The sequence below is a fragment of the Danio aesculapii genome, unplaced genomic scaffold (assembly GCF_903798145.1).
Source record: "Danio aesculapii unplaced genomic scaffold, fDanAes4.1, whole genome shotgun sequence".
NCBI classification, from domain to species: Eukaryota; Metazoa; Chordata; class Actinopteri; order Cypriniformes; family Danionidae; genus Danio; species Danio aesculapii.
This window is the reverse complement of record NW_026613739.1, coordinates 10,770-27,425: the sequence shown is the minus strand read 5'-3', so window position 1 is coordinate 27,425 and position 16,656 is coordinate 10,770. Positions and strand designations below refer to the sequence as shown.

At 39.3% G+C, this 16,656-nt stretch overlaps 1 protein-coding gene across 1 annotated transcript in view; it reads left to right on the top strand.

Moving 5' to 3' along the window:
- LOC130220261 (CDAN1-interacting nuclease 1-like) overlaps window positions 1–16,454 on the top strand; it is a 29,753-nt gene extending 13,299 nt beyond the window's left edge. The window contains exons 3-6 of the mRNA XM_056452640.1: window positions 4,225–4,270; window positions 8,116–8,180; window positions 11,566–11,626; window positions 16,362–16,454. Coding sequence (XP_056308615.1) covers window positions 4,225–4,270; window positions 8,116–8,180; window positions 11,566–11,626; window positions 16,362–16,454 — 265 coding nt within the window. The remainder of the gene's footprint in view (window positions 1–4,224; window positions 4,271–8,115; window positions 8,181–11,565; window positions 11,627–16,361) is intronic.
- The last annotated feature ends 202 nt before the right edge of the window (window positions 16,455–16,656 follow it).

The following is a 16,656-nucleotide window of genomic DNA, read 5'->3' as shown; positions in this document are numbered from 1 at the left end:
CTCAGTGTTTTGACCACACTTCATTATTATTGATCATTTATTCCTTTGCTGGAGATTAGAACTGAATTTAGAAAGAGTTTTGAAGCAAATCTTTGTGCTTAATAAAGGAAATTAAATATGTGGACTAATGGATGTGTTCAGTGGAGTGAGTCTCCAGCGTTTCCTCACTCCACCAAAGTAAAGGAGTAAAGTAAAGAGTAACAGTAAAGAGAAAGTAAAGAGGCTGAATGGAGGAGGCTCGTTCTTTATCCTCGTGCTGCAGATGCTCTGTTTAACTGTGTTCTCTAGTGAAGCGTTCAGCTTTTACACTTACAAAGTCGCCATGTAAATAGCAAACGCACCATGGAGCGACGCAACTGACTCTTAAAGGGAATGAGAGACGAGACTCTGATTGGTTTAATGCAGGTTATGCTCAAAACACAGCCAGAACTCATTACGAGAACAAACACAACCCTGTTAGACCATGCACGCAGTGTGTATGGGTGTTTCCCAGTGTTGGATTGCAGCTGGAAGGGCATCTGCTGCGTAAAACATATGCTGGAATAGTTGTCTGTTCATTCCACTGTGGCGACCCCTGATAAATAAATGGACTAAGCTGAAGGCAAATGAATGAATGAATAATAATATTGTAATATTCATGAGTCATACATCTCCAGATATCTCGAAACAGCTTCCACTAGTCTCTCCTCCATCCTTAAAAATCTCCATAGTCATCATGACAACACAAACACTGCTGTCACTCAATGGAAACCCCGCCTCTGCTTTCATTTGATTGGACAATGAAAAATACGTGTCTGACGTAGTTCGTTTTTTCCGCTCATTGCTGCAAACACACCGAGCAAAACGAACATTAGGAAACTATTAAAAAATTCGCCTAAGCCTGCTGCATTCTGGGAAACGGTGTTTCAATTGTGTGCTTATCTGTCTTCTGAGGGAGTTTTGATGATGATTTTGTATGCGGTGTCTCTCTCAGGTCCTTGTGTTTACTCATGTGAGAGCGTTTCAGAGCTTAAACTGTGAGTACAAGCCCATAACTCAAAGTTCAGCCCATTGTTTGACACAGATGTGTTTTCACAGATATTAAGGGCAGTTTGGCTCCCTTTAAACTCAGCAGGCTGAAGATTTGGCAATTAGCCGCTAATCGCGCTCATTATGTGCTGCTGTGATCCATCTGAAGGCTCACAGATGTGTGAAAGTGCTCCAGGTTCCAGAGCTTGAGGACTGCCGTCTCCATCATCTAAAACGGCCTTGATTTCAATCTTCTTTTCACTTTACACTTTCGCCGTGAGTCGTGGAGGTGTTCATACTTTACGCATTTGTCAATTGTAGTTTTATGTGCAGCAACAGGGGGCGACTCTGAGATACAGCGGTGAAGAACAAGAAATCAGCCAGTGGAGTTGCTAAATAAGTGAATTTACCAGACTTTGATTTAAAGACTATTTTTAATGATTTCCTGACTTTAAAATGGAGTAAATAAAACTGTGAGGCTGCGAAAGGAGAGGAGCGTTATATCGAGAGACCACTGTACTGTAAAATCCACTAATGCACAAAAAGTTTTTGATATTTTGGTGAAAACTTTATTTTTTTTATGGCCAGGTAGACATTTGCATTGCTCATATACAGCCAAGCACAACACTATCATCACCATCACTGGCGAATGAATAATTTTGGGCTATGACTGTATAAAATGAAGAAGTTGTGGATCAATTTAGAGGACACTCATGGAAATGTTTGTTTTACTACGATTGTGTAAAGTAGTCGCGTAGCCTTTATTTTATAAGTCCACCATGACTTCAGCTGTATGTAGAGTGAAGCTGCAGTGAAGATGACCTGCTCTGCAATATGAGTTGTTTAAAGCTGCTGTGTGTGAGTGTTTGACTCTTCTAAAGCATTAAAACAGCATCATATGTGTGCAGATATTCAGAAACATGCTCAGTGAACAGTCTTGTTTATCTAAAACACAATGCTGCAGATATTCTGCTTTGAACATGTGTGTTACGTGCTGGAACAGCTGTCTTTGTTTTGGTCTCTTTAACCCGCCCACTGCCAGTTTAGCCAATTATATTTCAGCACCGCGGGTTACCTTGGTGGAAAACAGCGTATTTCATTCATTCATTCATTCATTCGTTCATTCGTTCAGGAAGGCTCTCAAAGCATGACTGAAATGTGACCTCAGGTAGACAGTAGCAGACTCTGAAACGAGACACAGATTCAGAGTTCCACATGAGGTTATTAATTAGTAAATAATATAAATATCACGAGTGTAAACATTAGGTGAGCAGGTTACGTTGTTACCTCGTGTCCTAACAACACGCTACGTGACGAGATACACAGTGATAAGCAATTTAGGCTGTTTGAGGCAGACAAAACACAACAGAAATGTAAATCCAGCCATTCAGAAGCACAGAATAGTGCACTCACTGCACTCCAGCACAACGGTCAGCTTTATAACTAATTAATACATATTAAAGCCCTTTAACATCATTAAATGTAGAAGCTGAATCACTGATGTGTGTTGGCTTGCACTGAGTCACGGTGTTCTTTTATGCGGTTGCATAACCCTGATGCGCACCTTGGTAGAGCTGACGAGTGTGGGTGGGTCTGTTGTCTAGCTGTGAGAAACAAAAGCCGTTTCTACAATTTCAGCTGTTGGTTTGGACAAAAACTCCTTTTAATATTGGAAATATTCCTTCTATCGTGTGCCTTTGCTTTTAGTTAGAATGTGACTTAAATCAACCTTAAAGGGCACCCAGGTTACCACTTTTCAGATTTAATATGAGTCTATTGTGTCTCCAGAATGTGTCTGTAAAGTTTCAGCTCAAAACACCCATCAGATTTTATATTAGACCTGTCATAAGTTTCTTTTTTTACCTTTTTTAATCAGGTGGCGGTTTTGGTGTACTGCACCTTTAAGGCTAGTCCTCCCCGCCCACTGTTTCTGTGTGCCTTAATCTCCTCCCTCGGCAGATTCAGACAACAGACAGACTTAAAGGAAGCAGATCTCACGTAGCGTTTGTGAGAAATACGACAGTAAGAGCTTTCCCAATCAGTATTTGATGCATTTGTTGTTGATTTGCAACGATGAGTCACACACAATGTCGTTACAAAGTTCACGCGCACACACACACACAGATACACACGTACACACATTGCAGCGCAGACACGCGTGCACACACACACACACACAGACAACGCGCTAGTTTAGCTTTGCACTCTTTGCACGCATATGTGACAGGATACAGGTTAATCTCCACTGCTGTATGGAGATCTGTTATGCTAATGTACAAAATAAACCTGATTTAACATCCACAAACCAAGACTGTAGCGTCTCCTTTTATAATTGTTCGGACACGCGGCTGTGCTGATGAAGTAAAGCTGAAGGAAATCGCTGTAATTCATTACACACATGCTCTGTTTTAAAACATTTTAAAGATGTGAAACTCACTCTTGATCACATTTGCTGATGATTGATGATCCTAGCGAACTGAACAGATCTTTTATTCCCAGCTGCTTTGCGCTCGTCCTGTCTTGTTGATATGATTACACATGTGACTACCGGGACATGTTACACAGCTGTCAATCAATATTGGTGGGTGGGGGGACCGCACTCCTACGTCAAGTTGCGATGGGTCTGAAAACCGCTCCCATTGGTCCACCGTTTTTATGTTGTTAAATAAAAAAAAAGCACTGGGTGTATTTATATCACCCCAATATGACGGTCTATACACTACACCTACACATATGTCTGTCCAAACAGCTTGATAAGTAGATTTTTCACCATAGGTGCCCTTTAAATCAGCCTTTAGGCTCAACAGTCAGGCACACTACTGTTGGTGTCCTCAATCTGGCAACCTGCACTTGCGTTTGTTTTGATCCCAGGAGTGCAATACCTAGTTTAACCACTGGGTGTCAAACTTGCATACTGCACTTTTAACACAGTCGCCTTTCTTCTTTTGTTATTGTGAGGTGTGTGTGCATGTTTCTGCATCAGTGGCTGGTGTTGTCGCAGTGATGTAGTGAATGCATGAGGTCTAAAGGTGTGTTTCTGCATCAGCCAATCAGGCGACAGCAGACAGTGATATTCCTGCAGCGTCCCCCGTAACCTGCTCATCTGGAAGCGCTCGTGTTTCCGTGTTCTGCAGATTACAGGCGCGCTCTGAAGACTCTGCTGGCTCTTTGTCTGCTCTCTGGTAATTAACTTTGTCCTGCTTTTATTTGTTCCAGTCTCCCCGCGTCCACTCTGCTGAGCATCTTCTCCCAGGAGTACCAGGTTCGAAGTTTTCCTGCTTTGTGCGGCCTGACAGCTGCCTAATTGAATGATGAATGTCCCCTTATTCCTGTGTAATTGAACTGCCAACTCTCTGATTGGTTTGGAGGATTCCGTCTGACACACACACACACACACACACACACACACTTTTACACACAAGCGCACACACATACACACAGATCCGCACACACACATAGTCTTATAAACACAGAGACACACATATACACAGACGCATACACATGCACACACACACAGTCTTATACACATGGGCGCACACAGACTCACATATACACACAAAAGCACACACACACACAGTCTCATATACACACACGTATACATACAGACACACACACACTTGTATACACAGATATACACAGACACACAAATACACACAGACCCAAGCACACACACTCTTATATACACAGACATACACACACGCATATATGCACACACACAGACAGACACACACACACTTCTATACACAGACACACGCATATACACAGAAACACACACACTTTTACACATACAGACATGCACACACTTATACACAGACACACGCATATACACAGAGGCACACACAGACGCACACATGCGCACGAAATTATATACATACGTGTACACACAGATGCGCACATACATTACACAAGTACACAAATGCACACACACAAACACTAACATTCAAACACACGCACACGCATTTACACACTTGCTCTTGTTCAAACGCACACGCACACACTCTCTCACTCTCACACTCACTCTCTCACACACAGAGAGAGACATAGACACACACGCATATACACATTCACAAACGCACACACATACACGCGCACCTACGCACACGCTTGTATATAAATGCACACACACACACACATACACACACTTGTTCTTGTTTAAACACACACACACTCTCATTCAAACACTCAAGACTAACATTAAAACACATAGACACACACACACACACACACATTTGTTCTTGTTCAAACACACACACACTAACTTACTTACTTTCTAATGCACGCACGAACACGCGCACACACACACACACAGATGCACACACTTATATAAATGCACACAAATACACAAATGCACACACCGATTCAGAAACACATACACACACAGACATATACACACTTGTTCTTGTTCAAATGCAATCACACACTCTCATTCACTCACACACACACACACACACACACACACATATACACACATTTACTCTTTCTCACACACACACACTCTGCTGTTAGCGTGACGGAGTGTGTGTGTGTGTGTGTTTCTGCCAGTCTGGCCTCTCCATCTGTCTAATAGCGTGGAGCTGCAGTGTATTTGCCGGACCTGTAATAAATTATGCTAAAGCATTATTATTCTGACAATAATCATTTCCGTCTGCCGCGCGGCTCGCTGTGCTAAATGTTTGCTGACTGGCGCTGTCGCCGCGTTTCATGTGTGTGACAGCAGACGATGATGGATGACCAGAGCTGCAGACGCTCACAGCACACACACACATTCATCATGCGGACGACAGCTGTCAATCACACACAATCAAATAAACACACACACACACGCTCACACACACTCGCTCTTAAATAAAGCGCTTTTAAACGCCGCTCGGGTTAAGAAGACGCACATTAAATATCAAAGCAGCAGGAAATGAAGGACCACAGGACCCGTTTGAGACACCCTGGTGGACCAGAAACCAGAAAACTAAGACTAAAACTGCAGTTCAAGATGTTTCATTAGCTGAAGGAAGAGTAACGATGAATGATCAACCATACGAAACTAAATTAAACCAAACGATTCATTCAATCAAATAACAATTAGCAAAAATAAATAATCATTTGGGGCAGCACGATGTGTAAAACATATGCTGGAATAGTTGGCGGTTCATTCCGCTGTGGTGACCCCTGATGAATAAAGAGACCAAGCCGAAGGAAAATGAATGAATTAATATTTACGATAAAAGAAAAATGATGCAAAACTAAATAAAAGTAAAAGAATTAATGAATGAAATAATAATCAGCAAATATAGATGATAAAAGATTCACAATAAATGAAAAACTGAATGTAAATGATGATGAAATGCATTTATTAATTAAATTGGGTACCAGAATTGTTCAATATGTCTTTTTTTGTTATGTAAAAGAGCGTTTTAGATGTCTGAAATGGGGATATTTTAATCCCCAAATTATTATATTATATTGGGGAAAGTTTTAATCCCCAAAACTAAAATTATTGGTCAAAAACATGCTCGCTTTATTGAAATAAAATTAAAAATAAATGATGTCATTGTAATTAAAATGGTTTGACAACAAAACTATTTCAATTTAACACAACAGAAAGAAAGTCTTACGAGGTGATTTTAATTAATCAAAACTCAAACTCTTGGTCAAACAGCATTTTCATTAAATGAAATAAAAAGGATTCTCAGTAAATGAAAACCGAATTGATCGCTGCATCATCAAATTCATTAATTAAATAAAAGTGCATTGTAATTAAAATAGTTTGGCAACTTAACAATTCAATATTTACTTTGTTTCATAACTGAAGGAAAGTCTTAGATGTCTAAAACCAGGATATTTTAATTAACCAAAACACAAACTGTTGGTCAAACTGCATTTTGGTTAACTCAAATTTAAAACTAGCTATGAATAAATAAACTTGGGAAAACTGAAACTATGGGTTATAAAATGGAAATAAAAAGTAAAAAAAGATTCACAATAAAAAAATAAAAAGTGAGCTCAGTCATTCATCATGCAGACGACTGCTGTTAATCATACAGAAGTAAATAAACACACACACAAGTGCTTTTAAGAGCCGCTTGAGTTAAGAAGACGCATATCATAACATATCAAAGCAGCAGGAAATGAAGGACCACAGGACCTGTCTGAGACTAAAACTAAAACTACTGTTCAAAATGTTTCATTAGCTGAAATAAAATTCACAATAATAATAATTAATGATGCTTATTCTGTGGTTGAACATCGAATAATTAGCAAACACAAAAATCCACCAAAACAAGCGTAATAAATAAAAACTAATAGATCACCGCATCATGAAATGAATTCATTAAGTAAAAGTTCATTGTAATTAAAATGACTCGGCAAACTAATCAATAAACATTTAATATCAGCAATAAATGAAACTATCGGTTTAAATAATCAGAGATTTGAGAATCAATAAAACACTGATTCTGTGTAGGAAAATCTCATAAATGTAATTAGCTAATTTAACAATAGAAATGTAATGAATCAAAGTGCATTGCAATTCAAATCGTTTGGCTACTGAAATAATATGAAATATTTCAATCTTTACTACATAAAAGAAAGAAAGTCTTCAATGTCTGAAACGAGGTTATTTTACGGTTAATAAATATATTAAAACTATTGGTCAAACAACATTTTCCTTAATTGAACTTAAATAAAGTGAACTAAAAGTGAAACAGCAGTCACAGAAACAACTAAAGTCAGGTCATTCATTCATTCATTCGTTCATTCATTTTCTTTTCAGCTTAGTCCCTTTATTAATCCAGGCTCGCCACAGCGGAATGAACCGCCAACTTATCCAGCATATGTTTTACACAGCGGATGCCCTTCCAGCTGCAACGAAGTCAGATAATAATTATTTTCTGAATTAATAAGCACTCATTCTGTGTTGGAAAGCGTGAACGATTCATACGTGTTATAAAGTATGATTTATCATTTCAAATTCATCAACTAAATGATGCCACACACTGTATTTTACAGCCCTGCATGTGTGCAGTATATGTTGATGTTTTCTCTGTGTGTGTGTGTGTGTGTGTGTGTGTGTGTGTGTGTGTGTGTGTGTGTGTGTGTGTGTGTGTGTTTCAGAAGAGAATGAAGCGCAGTATGGCCAGACATCACTCTCCTGAGGTGCTCAAAGCGTATTATCAGAGGTGAGAGTTTCCATGCTTTACTCTTTAACTCATCCTCAAACCTGCACACATCACCAAATCTGACCCTCCCGGACCCCAGATTAATATAATAACCGTGTTTTGCATTAGGGCTGCATGAGACTGGAATGCGATGTTGTTGATTGTTTTTCTGTGATATATATTGTGATATACTTTGTTATTCTTGGAAATCATTTATGGTCACGCTTTATTTTAAAGCTCTTGGCAAATCATTTTGACTTTTGCATCAGTGAACTCCTAATTTGCTCCTTATTAATGTTTATTAAAGCTGCAGTAGGTGATGGTCTTCAGAAACATGTGTTATTGTGCTGGTTTAAAGTCTCCTCACACTCCAATAGTACTGATTACAGTAAATGATCTACATGTATTTATATGTGTTTTTATATTCTGGGTGAGGCAGAAGACTAACAAATGTTCATCTAATTCAAATTTGTCAGGCCGATAATTCCCATATTTCTGATAAGTAGCTCAAACTGTCTGTCAGCAAATGTAGATTTGTATATCTGCGCAGGCGTTCACACAGATCTGCCATTTCCGCATACACGTAACAGTGACAGCGGTAAATACAAATCCTGAATCAAAATGCTGACTCTTTAAACTCCTGAATCAGTATTGGAGTGAGTTTTGGAGGAAGGACGACACCATGGCTGAAGTGTTTCTGTTAGACAGCTAATGTTCTGTGTTAAACTATTTTAGTCACGCAGAGCTGATGTAGATGCAGCGTTACTGAGCTGAAGATGGTTTTTAAAGGGAATAGCATTCTGGCAGATCACCTACTGCACATTTAACCCTTTAGCTACCCCACCAAGAAAAAAAACAATGTTTGGCTTGTGTTTCTTAACTCCTAATGTCACTAGTAACACACTCAATGCATATTTTTCAACACATCCCATAATTTCTAAACTATCAACCTGGTTGATATGCCGGTTTATGGTAAAAGTACTGTAATTAATACATTCAGAAAATATGAAGTGCGAGAGGTCCCGGGTTCAATTCCTGGATGAGCCCCCATTTGTTACGATGCTTGAACCTTGCTCGGCTCCACACAGCAAGGCAAACCCGTAACAATAAATAAAATAAATTAAAATAATTAGAACTCCTCTTAATTAACGAGGAGCTCGATTCTCATCTCCCGTTCAAAAGAAAAACAAACAACAACAAAGACGAATGACCAAGGAAATCACGTGAAGTCCATTTTATTTGACTTATACTTCAGAAAGGAGACAATAAAAAGCTTATGGAGGTAAATGCCAAAATAACAAACAAAACTCAACAGCTAACTAAGTTTAACTCTCTCACCTGCACATGAAATAAGAAATAAAATAAGATTCACTTACAAAACATGAGCAAAATCTCTGTATAGATCTCAAAGTCAACACAATTTAGCCGAGTAAATACAACACAGTTTCTACTTCAACACAAACAACACTGATTCACAGCACCTGTGCGGTAATAATGAAACCTATTCGGAGACAGAGGCGGAGAGAAAAGAACCACAAGCAATGCGCACACACACAATAACAAACAAAAACTCACTACTTAGGATATTTATATTATTATTTTAATATCAGTATTTAAAGTAAATGCGTACAAAGAAAATAGAAAATATTCGAAATAAACCATTTTGAGTACTAAATCCTCTTTATTTTCTGAAGTATGAAGTTCTGAAGTAGAAGTGCAACAGGATTGTGTTTGTTTGATTTATTTATTTATTTTTTGGTAAACCAACAAGGCTGTGTGTGTAAAGCATTATTTATACCAGTCACTCTTTAATTTACTTTAACAGTCAGTATTAAAAACAGTAAAAACATGGTCAACCGTTTGGTAGAGCGGCAGTCAAAGACTTGAGGGATTAAGGTAGTTTAGATCAGTATTTCCCAACCCTGTTCCTGGAGGCACACCAACAGTACATATTTTGGTTGTCTCCCTTATCTGACCCATTAAGTTCAGGTTCTGGAGTCTCCTGTTATGTTCTGATGAGTTGATTCTGGTGTGATTGATTAGGGAAAGATTGAAAATGTGGACTGTTGGTGTGCCTTCAGGAACAGGGTTGGGAAACACTGGTTTAGATAATAGGGATGTAGAATAAGATCATACAGAACATGTCGTTTATAAGTGCTAATAAGGAGCCAGGATCTCAACACCATGCATGCTAATGAGCATCCACTTAATAGTGAGAGTTGGTCCCTAAAGTGTTGCTAATGTTGATTTGATTGGGATGATTCTGCAGAGGAGTGAAAGAGTCCTGCACAACATGTGGTGAACAAACTACAAGCACAAACGCAACGATAGATGAGATGTAAACAGTGTGTGCCTTATAGTTTCATTCATTCATTTTAACCGCCAACTATTCCAGCATATGTTTTACACAGCGGATGACCTTCCAGCTGCAACCCAGCACTGGGAAACACCCATACACACTCATTTACACACACACTCATACACTATGACCAATTTAGTTAATCAGTTCCCCTATAGCGCATGTGTTTGGACTGTGGGGGAAACCGGAGCACCCGGAGGAAACCCACACCAACACAGGGAGAACATGCAAACTCCACACAGAAACACCAACTGACCCAGCCGGGACTCGAACCAGAGACCTTCAAATGCTGTGAGGCGATCGTGCTACCCACTGCGCCACCGTGTCGCCCTGCGTTATAGTTCTGTGTATGTGAATGTAACAATTATCCACAGGAGGTTTAGGCTCTGTGCGCAGCGTGTGTGTGTGTCTGTCATGTGTGTATGTGCGCGTGTGTGTTTGCTTGTCTGCGTTCGAATCCATGTGTTTGTGTGTGCTTGCATGTTCATGTGTGTGTAAGCACGTGCGAGTGTGTGTTGGCTTGTCTGTGTTCGCATGCGTGTCTTGCATGCATGTGTTTGTGTGTGCTCATGTGCATGCATGTGTCTGTGTTTTTACGCATGTTTATTTGTGTGTGCATATGAGTACATGCATGTGTGAGTGTGTGTTCGTGCACACACACGTCTGTTTGTGCCCGTGTGTGCATATTTGTGTGCGCATTTGTGTGTGTATGTTCGAGTGCGTTTATATGTGTGAATGCGTGTGTGTGTGTGTGTGTGTGTGTGTGTGTGTGTGTACTGCTGTAGAAACACTCCTGCGGGACATTGGGTTGTTTACTGATGCTTGTTATTCTCCTAAAGTCAGTGTGATGATCAGAGCAGATCAGATCAGATTGTGTGTGTGCGTGTGTGTGTGTGTGTGTGTGTGTGTGTTGGTGTTATTGTGCAGCTCTGGTTGGTGTGGTGGGTTTGTGGTTTCAGTAATGATGGTTTGGTGTTCTGCTGGATTCATCAGGGAGACGTTCTGACATGTTCTGGCCTGCTTGTGTCTGTGTGTGTGTTTATGAAGGTATCGAGAAGAAGCTGAGACCAGAGCCACAGACCCATTGCTGCTGGAGCTCGCTAACCAGGTACAACACACACACACACACACACACACACACACACACACACACACACACACACACACACACACAAAGCATGTTTAAGCTGGTACATACAACTGTGATGACCAGGTAGACACACACACACACACACACACACACACACACACACACACACACACTATACAGATACAACACACACACACAAACCTCCAAAACATACACCCAAAGTTTTTTAGCTTTAACATTGTTAAACCGGTACAACACCTACACACACACACACACACACACACACACAGACACACACACACACGCATTGTTAAACAAGTACAGCACACTCACACATACAATGTTAACCAGGTACAACACACACACACACACACACACACACACACACACCATTAAGCAGAGCATCCCGTTCTCTCCCAGTCTGTTAGTACTTATGAAGATTGGTCTAATGGCTCGCTCTATTAACCAATGATTTCATGCTATTATCCCTCATGGAGGAATAGTTGTGTGTCATTATCATAAGTGACATTCATAAAAGAGTGTGTGAGGTCAGCGTGTTTTATCTGTGTGTAGGTGTGCTGTGTTCACACTGAAGCTGCAGATAGAGAAACAGCAGCGTCAGTGAAATGAAGCTGTGGTGAAGCGTGACTATTGTTTTTGCAGAATATAGACAATATTGTGGTGCATTTAAGTTTTAATAAACAGTTATATCCAATAAAATAAGAGTTTGGGCAGCGAGCATCTTTAGGAATAGAAAGATTATACATTTCAATTTAAAGTTATTGCAAAAAATAATAATAATCTACAAACAATTTTGTCTTGAATTTTCCTGTTTGTTCAACTTCTCTTAAATATTTCCCAACATATTAATTTAGGTGTACTTAGTTTTGGGATGTGATTTTTATTTTTATTTTATTTTTCTTTATAAGATTAGTCCCAAGTGTTCGATTTGTGGCAGACTAATCTAATGTACACTCACTGGCCACTTTATTAGGTACACCTTAGTTGTTCCAGGTTGGACCCCCGTTCGCCTTCAGAACTGCCTTAATCCTTGGTGTCAGAGATTCAACAAGCTACTGGAAATATTCCTCAGAGATTTTTGCTCCATATTGACATGATAGCATCACACAGTTGCTGCAGATTTGTCGGCTGCACATCCATGATGCCAATCTCCCGTTCCACCACATCCCAAAGGTGCTCTATTGGATTGAGATCTGGAAACTGTGGAGGCCATTTAAGACTGTTGAGTGCTTATTTGAGTTACTGTTGCCTTTCTATCAGCTGGAACCAGTCTGGCCATTCTCCTCTGACCTCTGGCATCAACAAGGCATTTGCGCCCACAGAACTGCCGCTCACTGGATATTTCCTCTTTATCATTCTCTGTAAACCCTACAGATGGTTGTGCATGAAAATCCCAGTAGATCAGCAGTTTCTGAAATACTCAGAGCAGCCCGTCTGGCAGCAACAACCATGCCACGTTCAGCGTCACTTAAATCCCCTTTCTTCCCCATTCTGATGCTCGCTTTGACCTGCAGCAGATCGTCTTGACCATGTCTACATGCCTAAATGCAGTGAGCTGCTGCCATGTGATTAGCTGATTAGAAATTTGCATTAACGAGTAGTTTTATAGGTGTACCTAATAAAGTGGCCGGTGAGTATATATGCACAAATATATTATTGTAAAGCAGATCTGAATAAAGATCTGAACACTCTATATAAATAAAAGTGTCTCTCCAGCTGAGCTGCTCATAACTGAGACACACAGCGGTCTGGATGAATCTGAGAGTTTTTACAGTGATTATGGATGATGAATGTGTTTGGAGCTTGGTGATCGTTGCTCACAGGTTTCAGATGAGAGATCTGCTCATGATTAATATTAAAGTGATGATGAGAGCGGCACCTGATTCAGACTCACGCGGCGCCATCATTCAGTGTCGTCTCTGATGTGCTTCAGTGTTTTCTGACTTTATTATAGAGACTCCAGACTTTATAATACAGGCCAGAGTTCAGTTCAGAAGCAGGAGTCTGTCTTCAGTGTACACCAGGAAACATGACAGCTGCGCCAGTGCATAATAAAGAAATAATTATCAGTAATAAATCATGACGTTTGCTGGGCGTTTATGAATTCAAAATCTCAAAGGGTTAGTTCACCCAGAAATGTAAATTCTGTTATTAATTACTCACTGTCGTGTCATTTCAATCCCCTGAGAGCTTCGTTTATATTCAGAACACAAATGAAGATATTTTAGATGAAATACTGGAGCTCTCTTATCCTCCATAGACAGCAAGGGTCTCGAGATGCTCAGGGTCCAGAAAAGACCAAAAACATTGTCAAAACATTGTGTGATGTCAGTGGTTCAGCTGTAATCATACTAAGCTGTGTAAAAATGTCTCTGTTTGCATGAGTGTGTGTAACTAGTAGCAGAATGTTCATTTTTGGAGTGAGATAATGGTTTAATGATTACTTATGCATGTTTAAAGACCCAAGACAGCTCATATATATATTCTGTCAAAACAAATAAAAATATAAAAGATCAACTCCGTTACTGTCAACTCTGTTACGCCCCATTCACACGGGGCGCCAGCGTCAGCGCTTCCCATTCCCACAAGCTTTGCTGAACTGACTTGTGGGTCCATCAGCGCTGCTTCGGGAATGTTGCTCGCAGTAGAAGTTGGGAATTTCTCAATTTTTCAAGAGGCAATGGAAGCGTCAGCCAGTCAGATTGCTTCATGCAAATACCCAAGCTCAGATAGTAGCCAATGGTGGACTTCATTGGCTGGCGCAGCTATGACGATCGCGTCAGCCCCAACTTCAGACACACCCTCCGTCAAGCGTTAATGTAGAAGCCCCGTGTGAATCGGGCGTTACTGTCAACTCTATCAACAAATTCATTACCGTCAACTCAGTTACCGCAACTCTGTTACCACCAACTCTGTATCGTCAGCTCTGTTACCATGAACTCTTATCGTTAACTCTGTATCATCAACTGTTATTGTCAACCCTGTTATCGTCATCTCTGTTACCGTAATCTTTGTCAATGTCAACTCTAATACCGTCAACTCCGTTACTGTCATTGTCAACTCTGTTATCTTTAACTCTGTTAGAGTTTTAATATGTTGAACAACAGATTTTGCTTTGCATTTGGCATTATTTTACACTCAGTAATGGATTCAGTTTAGTGTAAATTATACATTTGCTAAATAACATTTGAGCTCAAGGAAAATGAATGGAAAAATGCCTAAAAAATGTACCTGCAATTCTAGAATCGTGTGTGTGTGTGTGTGTGTGTCTCAGTGGTGATCTGAGCTCCAGCTCTTATGTGTCTGCAGGTGTTTCAGCTTCAAAGCCTTGCTCCACCATCAGCTCTTGTCTTTCATTTTTGTTCTCCTGCTCTCGCTGTAACTTCAGCTCACATTCTCATCTTCTCCTCTATTTTTACAACCTTTCTGTGCCTCAAGTTTCTCTGCTTTCACAGACTTCAGGATTGTGGTCTTGAGGCTCATGAATGCTAAAAACACTGACACGCACCAGAGCATTGACTCTGTACTGAACCTAGATCAGCTGTAAAAGCCAGGGAATGTTTCGTTTTAAGGGAAACTTGATCAGACTTATAAATATCTCACAGTTTACAGGAACATTAAAATAGTTATGCTCCAGCTTCATGAGTGCTAATTTGAATGCTTGATACAGTACTAAAGTGAGTACTTTATTATAACAGGCCAAAGTAGCAAGTAGCTTAATTTACTTAATTACATTGCATACAAGTTTTAGGAACACAGATAATAACTGGACCTCTAGTTGATGATTTGGTATCAGAAGTGTCTTATATGACAGGTAAAGGCCTCTAGATGAGGCTTATTTGACCTCAGTAAAATCTGATCATGTCTTGATGTTGACTGATTTGATTAGGACAGTAAGGTCTGACCCCAAACCATGATCTCTCCTTCACCAAACTTGACTGATTTCTGTGAGAATCTTGGCTCCATGATGGTTCCAGTAGGTCTTCTGCAGTATTGGTGATGATTGGGATGCAGATCAACAGATGATTCAGCAGAGAAATCCACCTTCTGACACTTTCACACATCAACTAGAAGTCGAGTTATTTTTTGTTGCTCAACTGAGGACGAGACTTTGGTCAGGTTGTGTACATGCCAAGCTTAAACCTCAATCAAAATAAAATATATAAATATATAAGTGGTTTTATTATATTTGCTGGATTTATTTATTTCATAAGTGCCAATATTGAGTATAATGTAGTTTTTGCTTTAAAAATAAAACAATTAAAATATAAGAATTAAAATTCAATTAAATTTGATAAAAGCAATAATAAAGTTATTATTAGGTGGTTATTTGTTTGTGTTTATTTTTTTGTAGCTGAATAAAACATTTAATATTTGAAAAAAATCAAACGTAATAAATATACGCAGTACCAATAAGGTTACATTGATTATAATGAATGCTGCAAATACAATAATAATACAAAAATCTATTTTACATATTTAGAAAATACAAAATATAAATTTCTTAAATTATACTCAGAATATGGATTATGAATATAGAAACAGAAAATTGTCTCAAATAAATAATAAAATCTGGTTAATAAAAACACACTGTATAACACTTGAAACAATGCATTTCTTCATAACTTGGCATAATACTTATAAGTGTCTTCTATTTGTGAATCTATTCATATATTTATGTGTATTCATGAACAGAATACTGATGACAAATGTATCCATTTGTGTGTGTCAGGTGGATCTATCTCCAGCTCTTTTGGCTCGTCTGATGCTGGAGTGTTTCCTGGAGGAGCACAACGCTTCAGTCCGTGAGTACAACACTTACTGAGTACACACACACGTAACACTTACCATACTGCTGTTCAGATCGACACTGAACCCCTCATCGGTGCTGATGAGTGGATCTCTAACTAATATGGGGACAGAAATGTTTAATTTTAATCATATTTTGCTGTGCAGAAATCACAATGCACTAATCAAAATGTTTATTAGCTTAAATGATGCATTCAGCAATCTTGTTGTTATTGTTA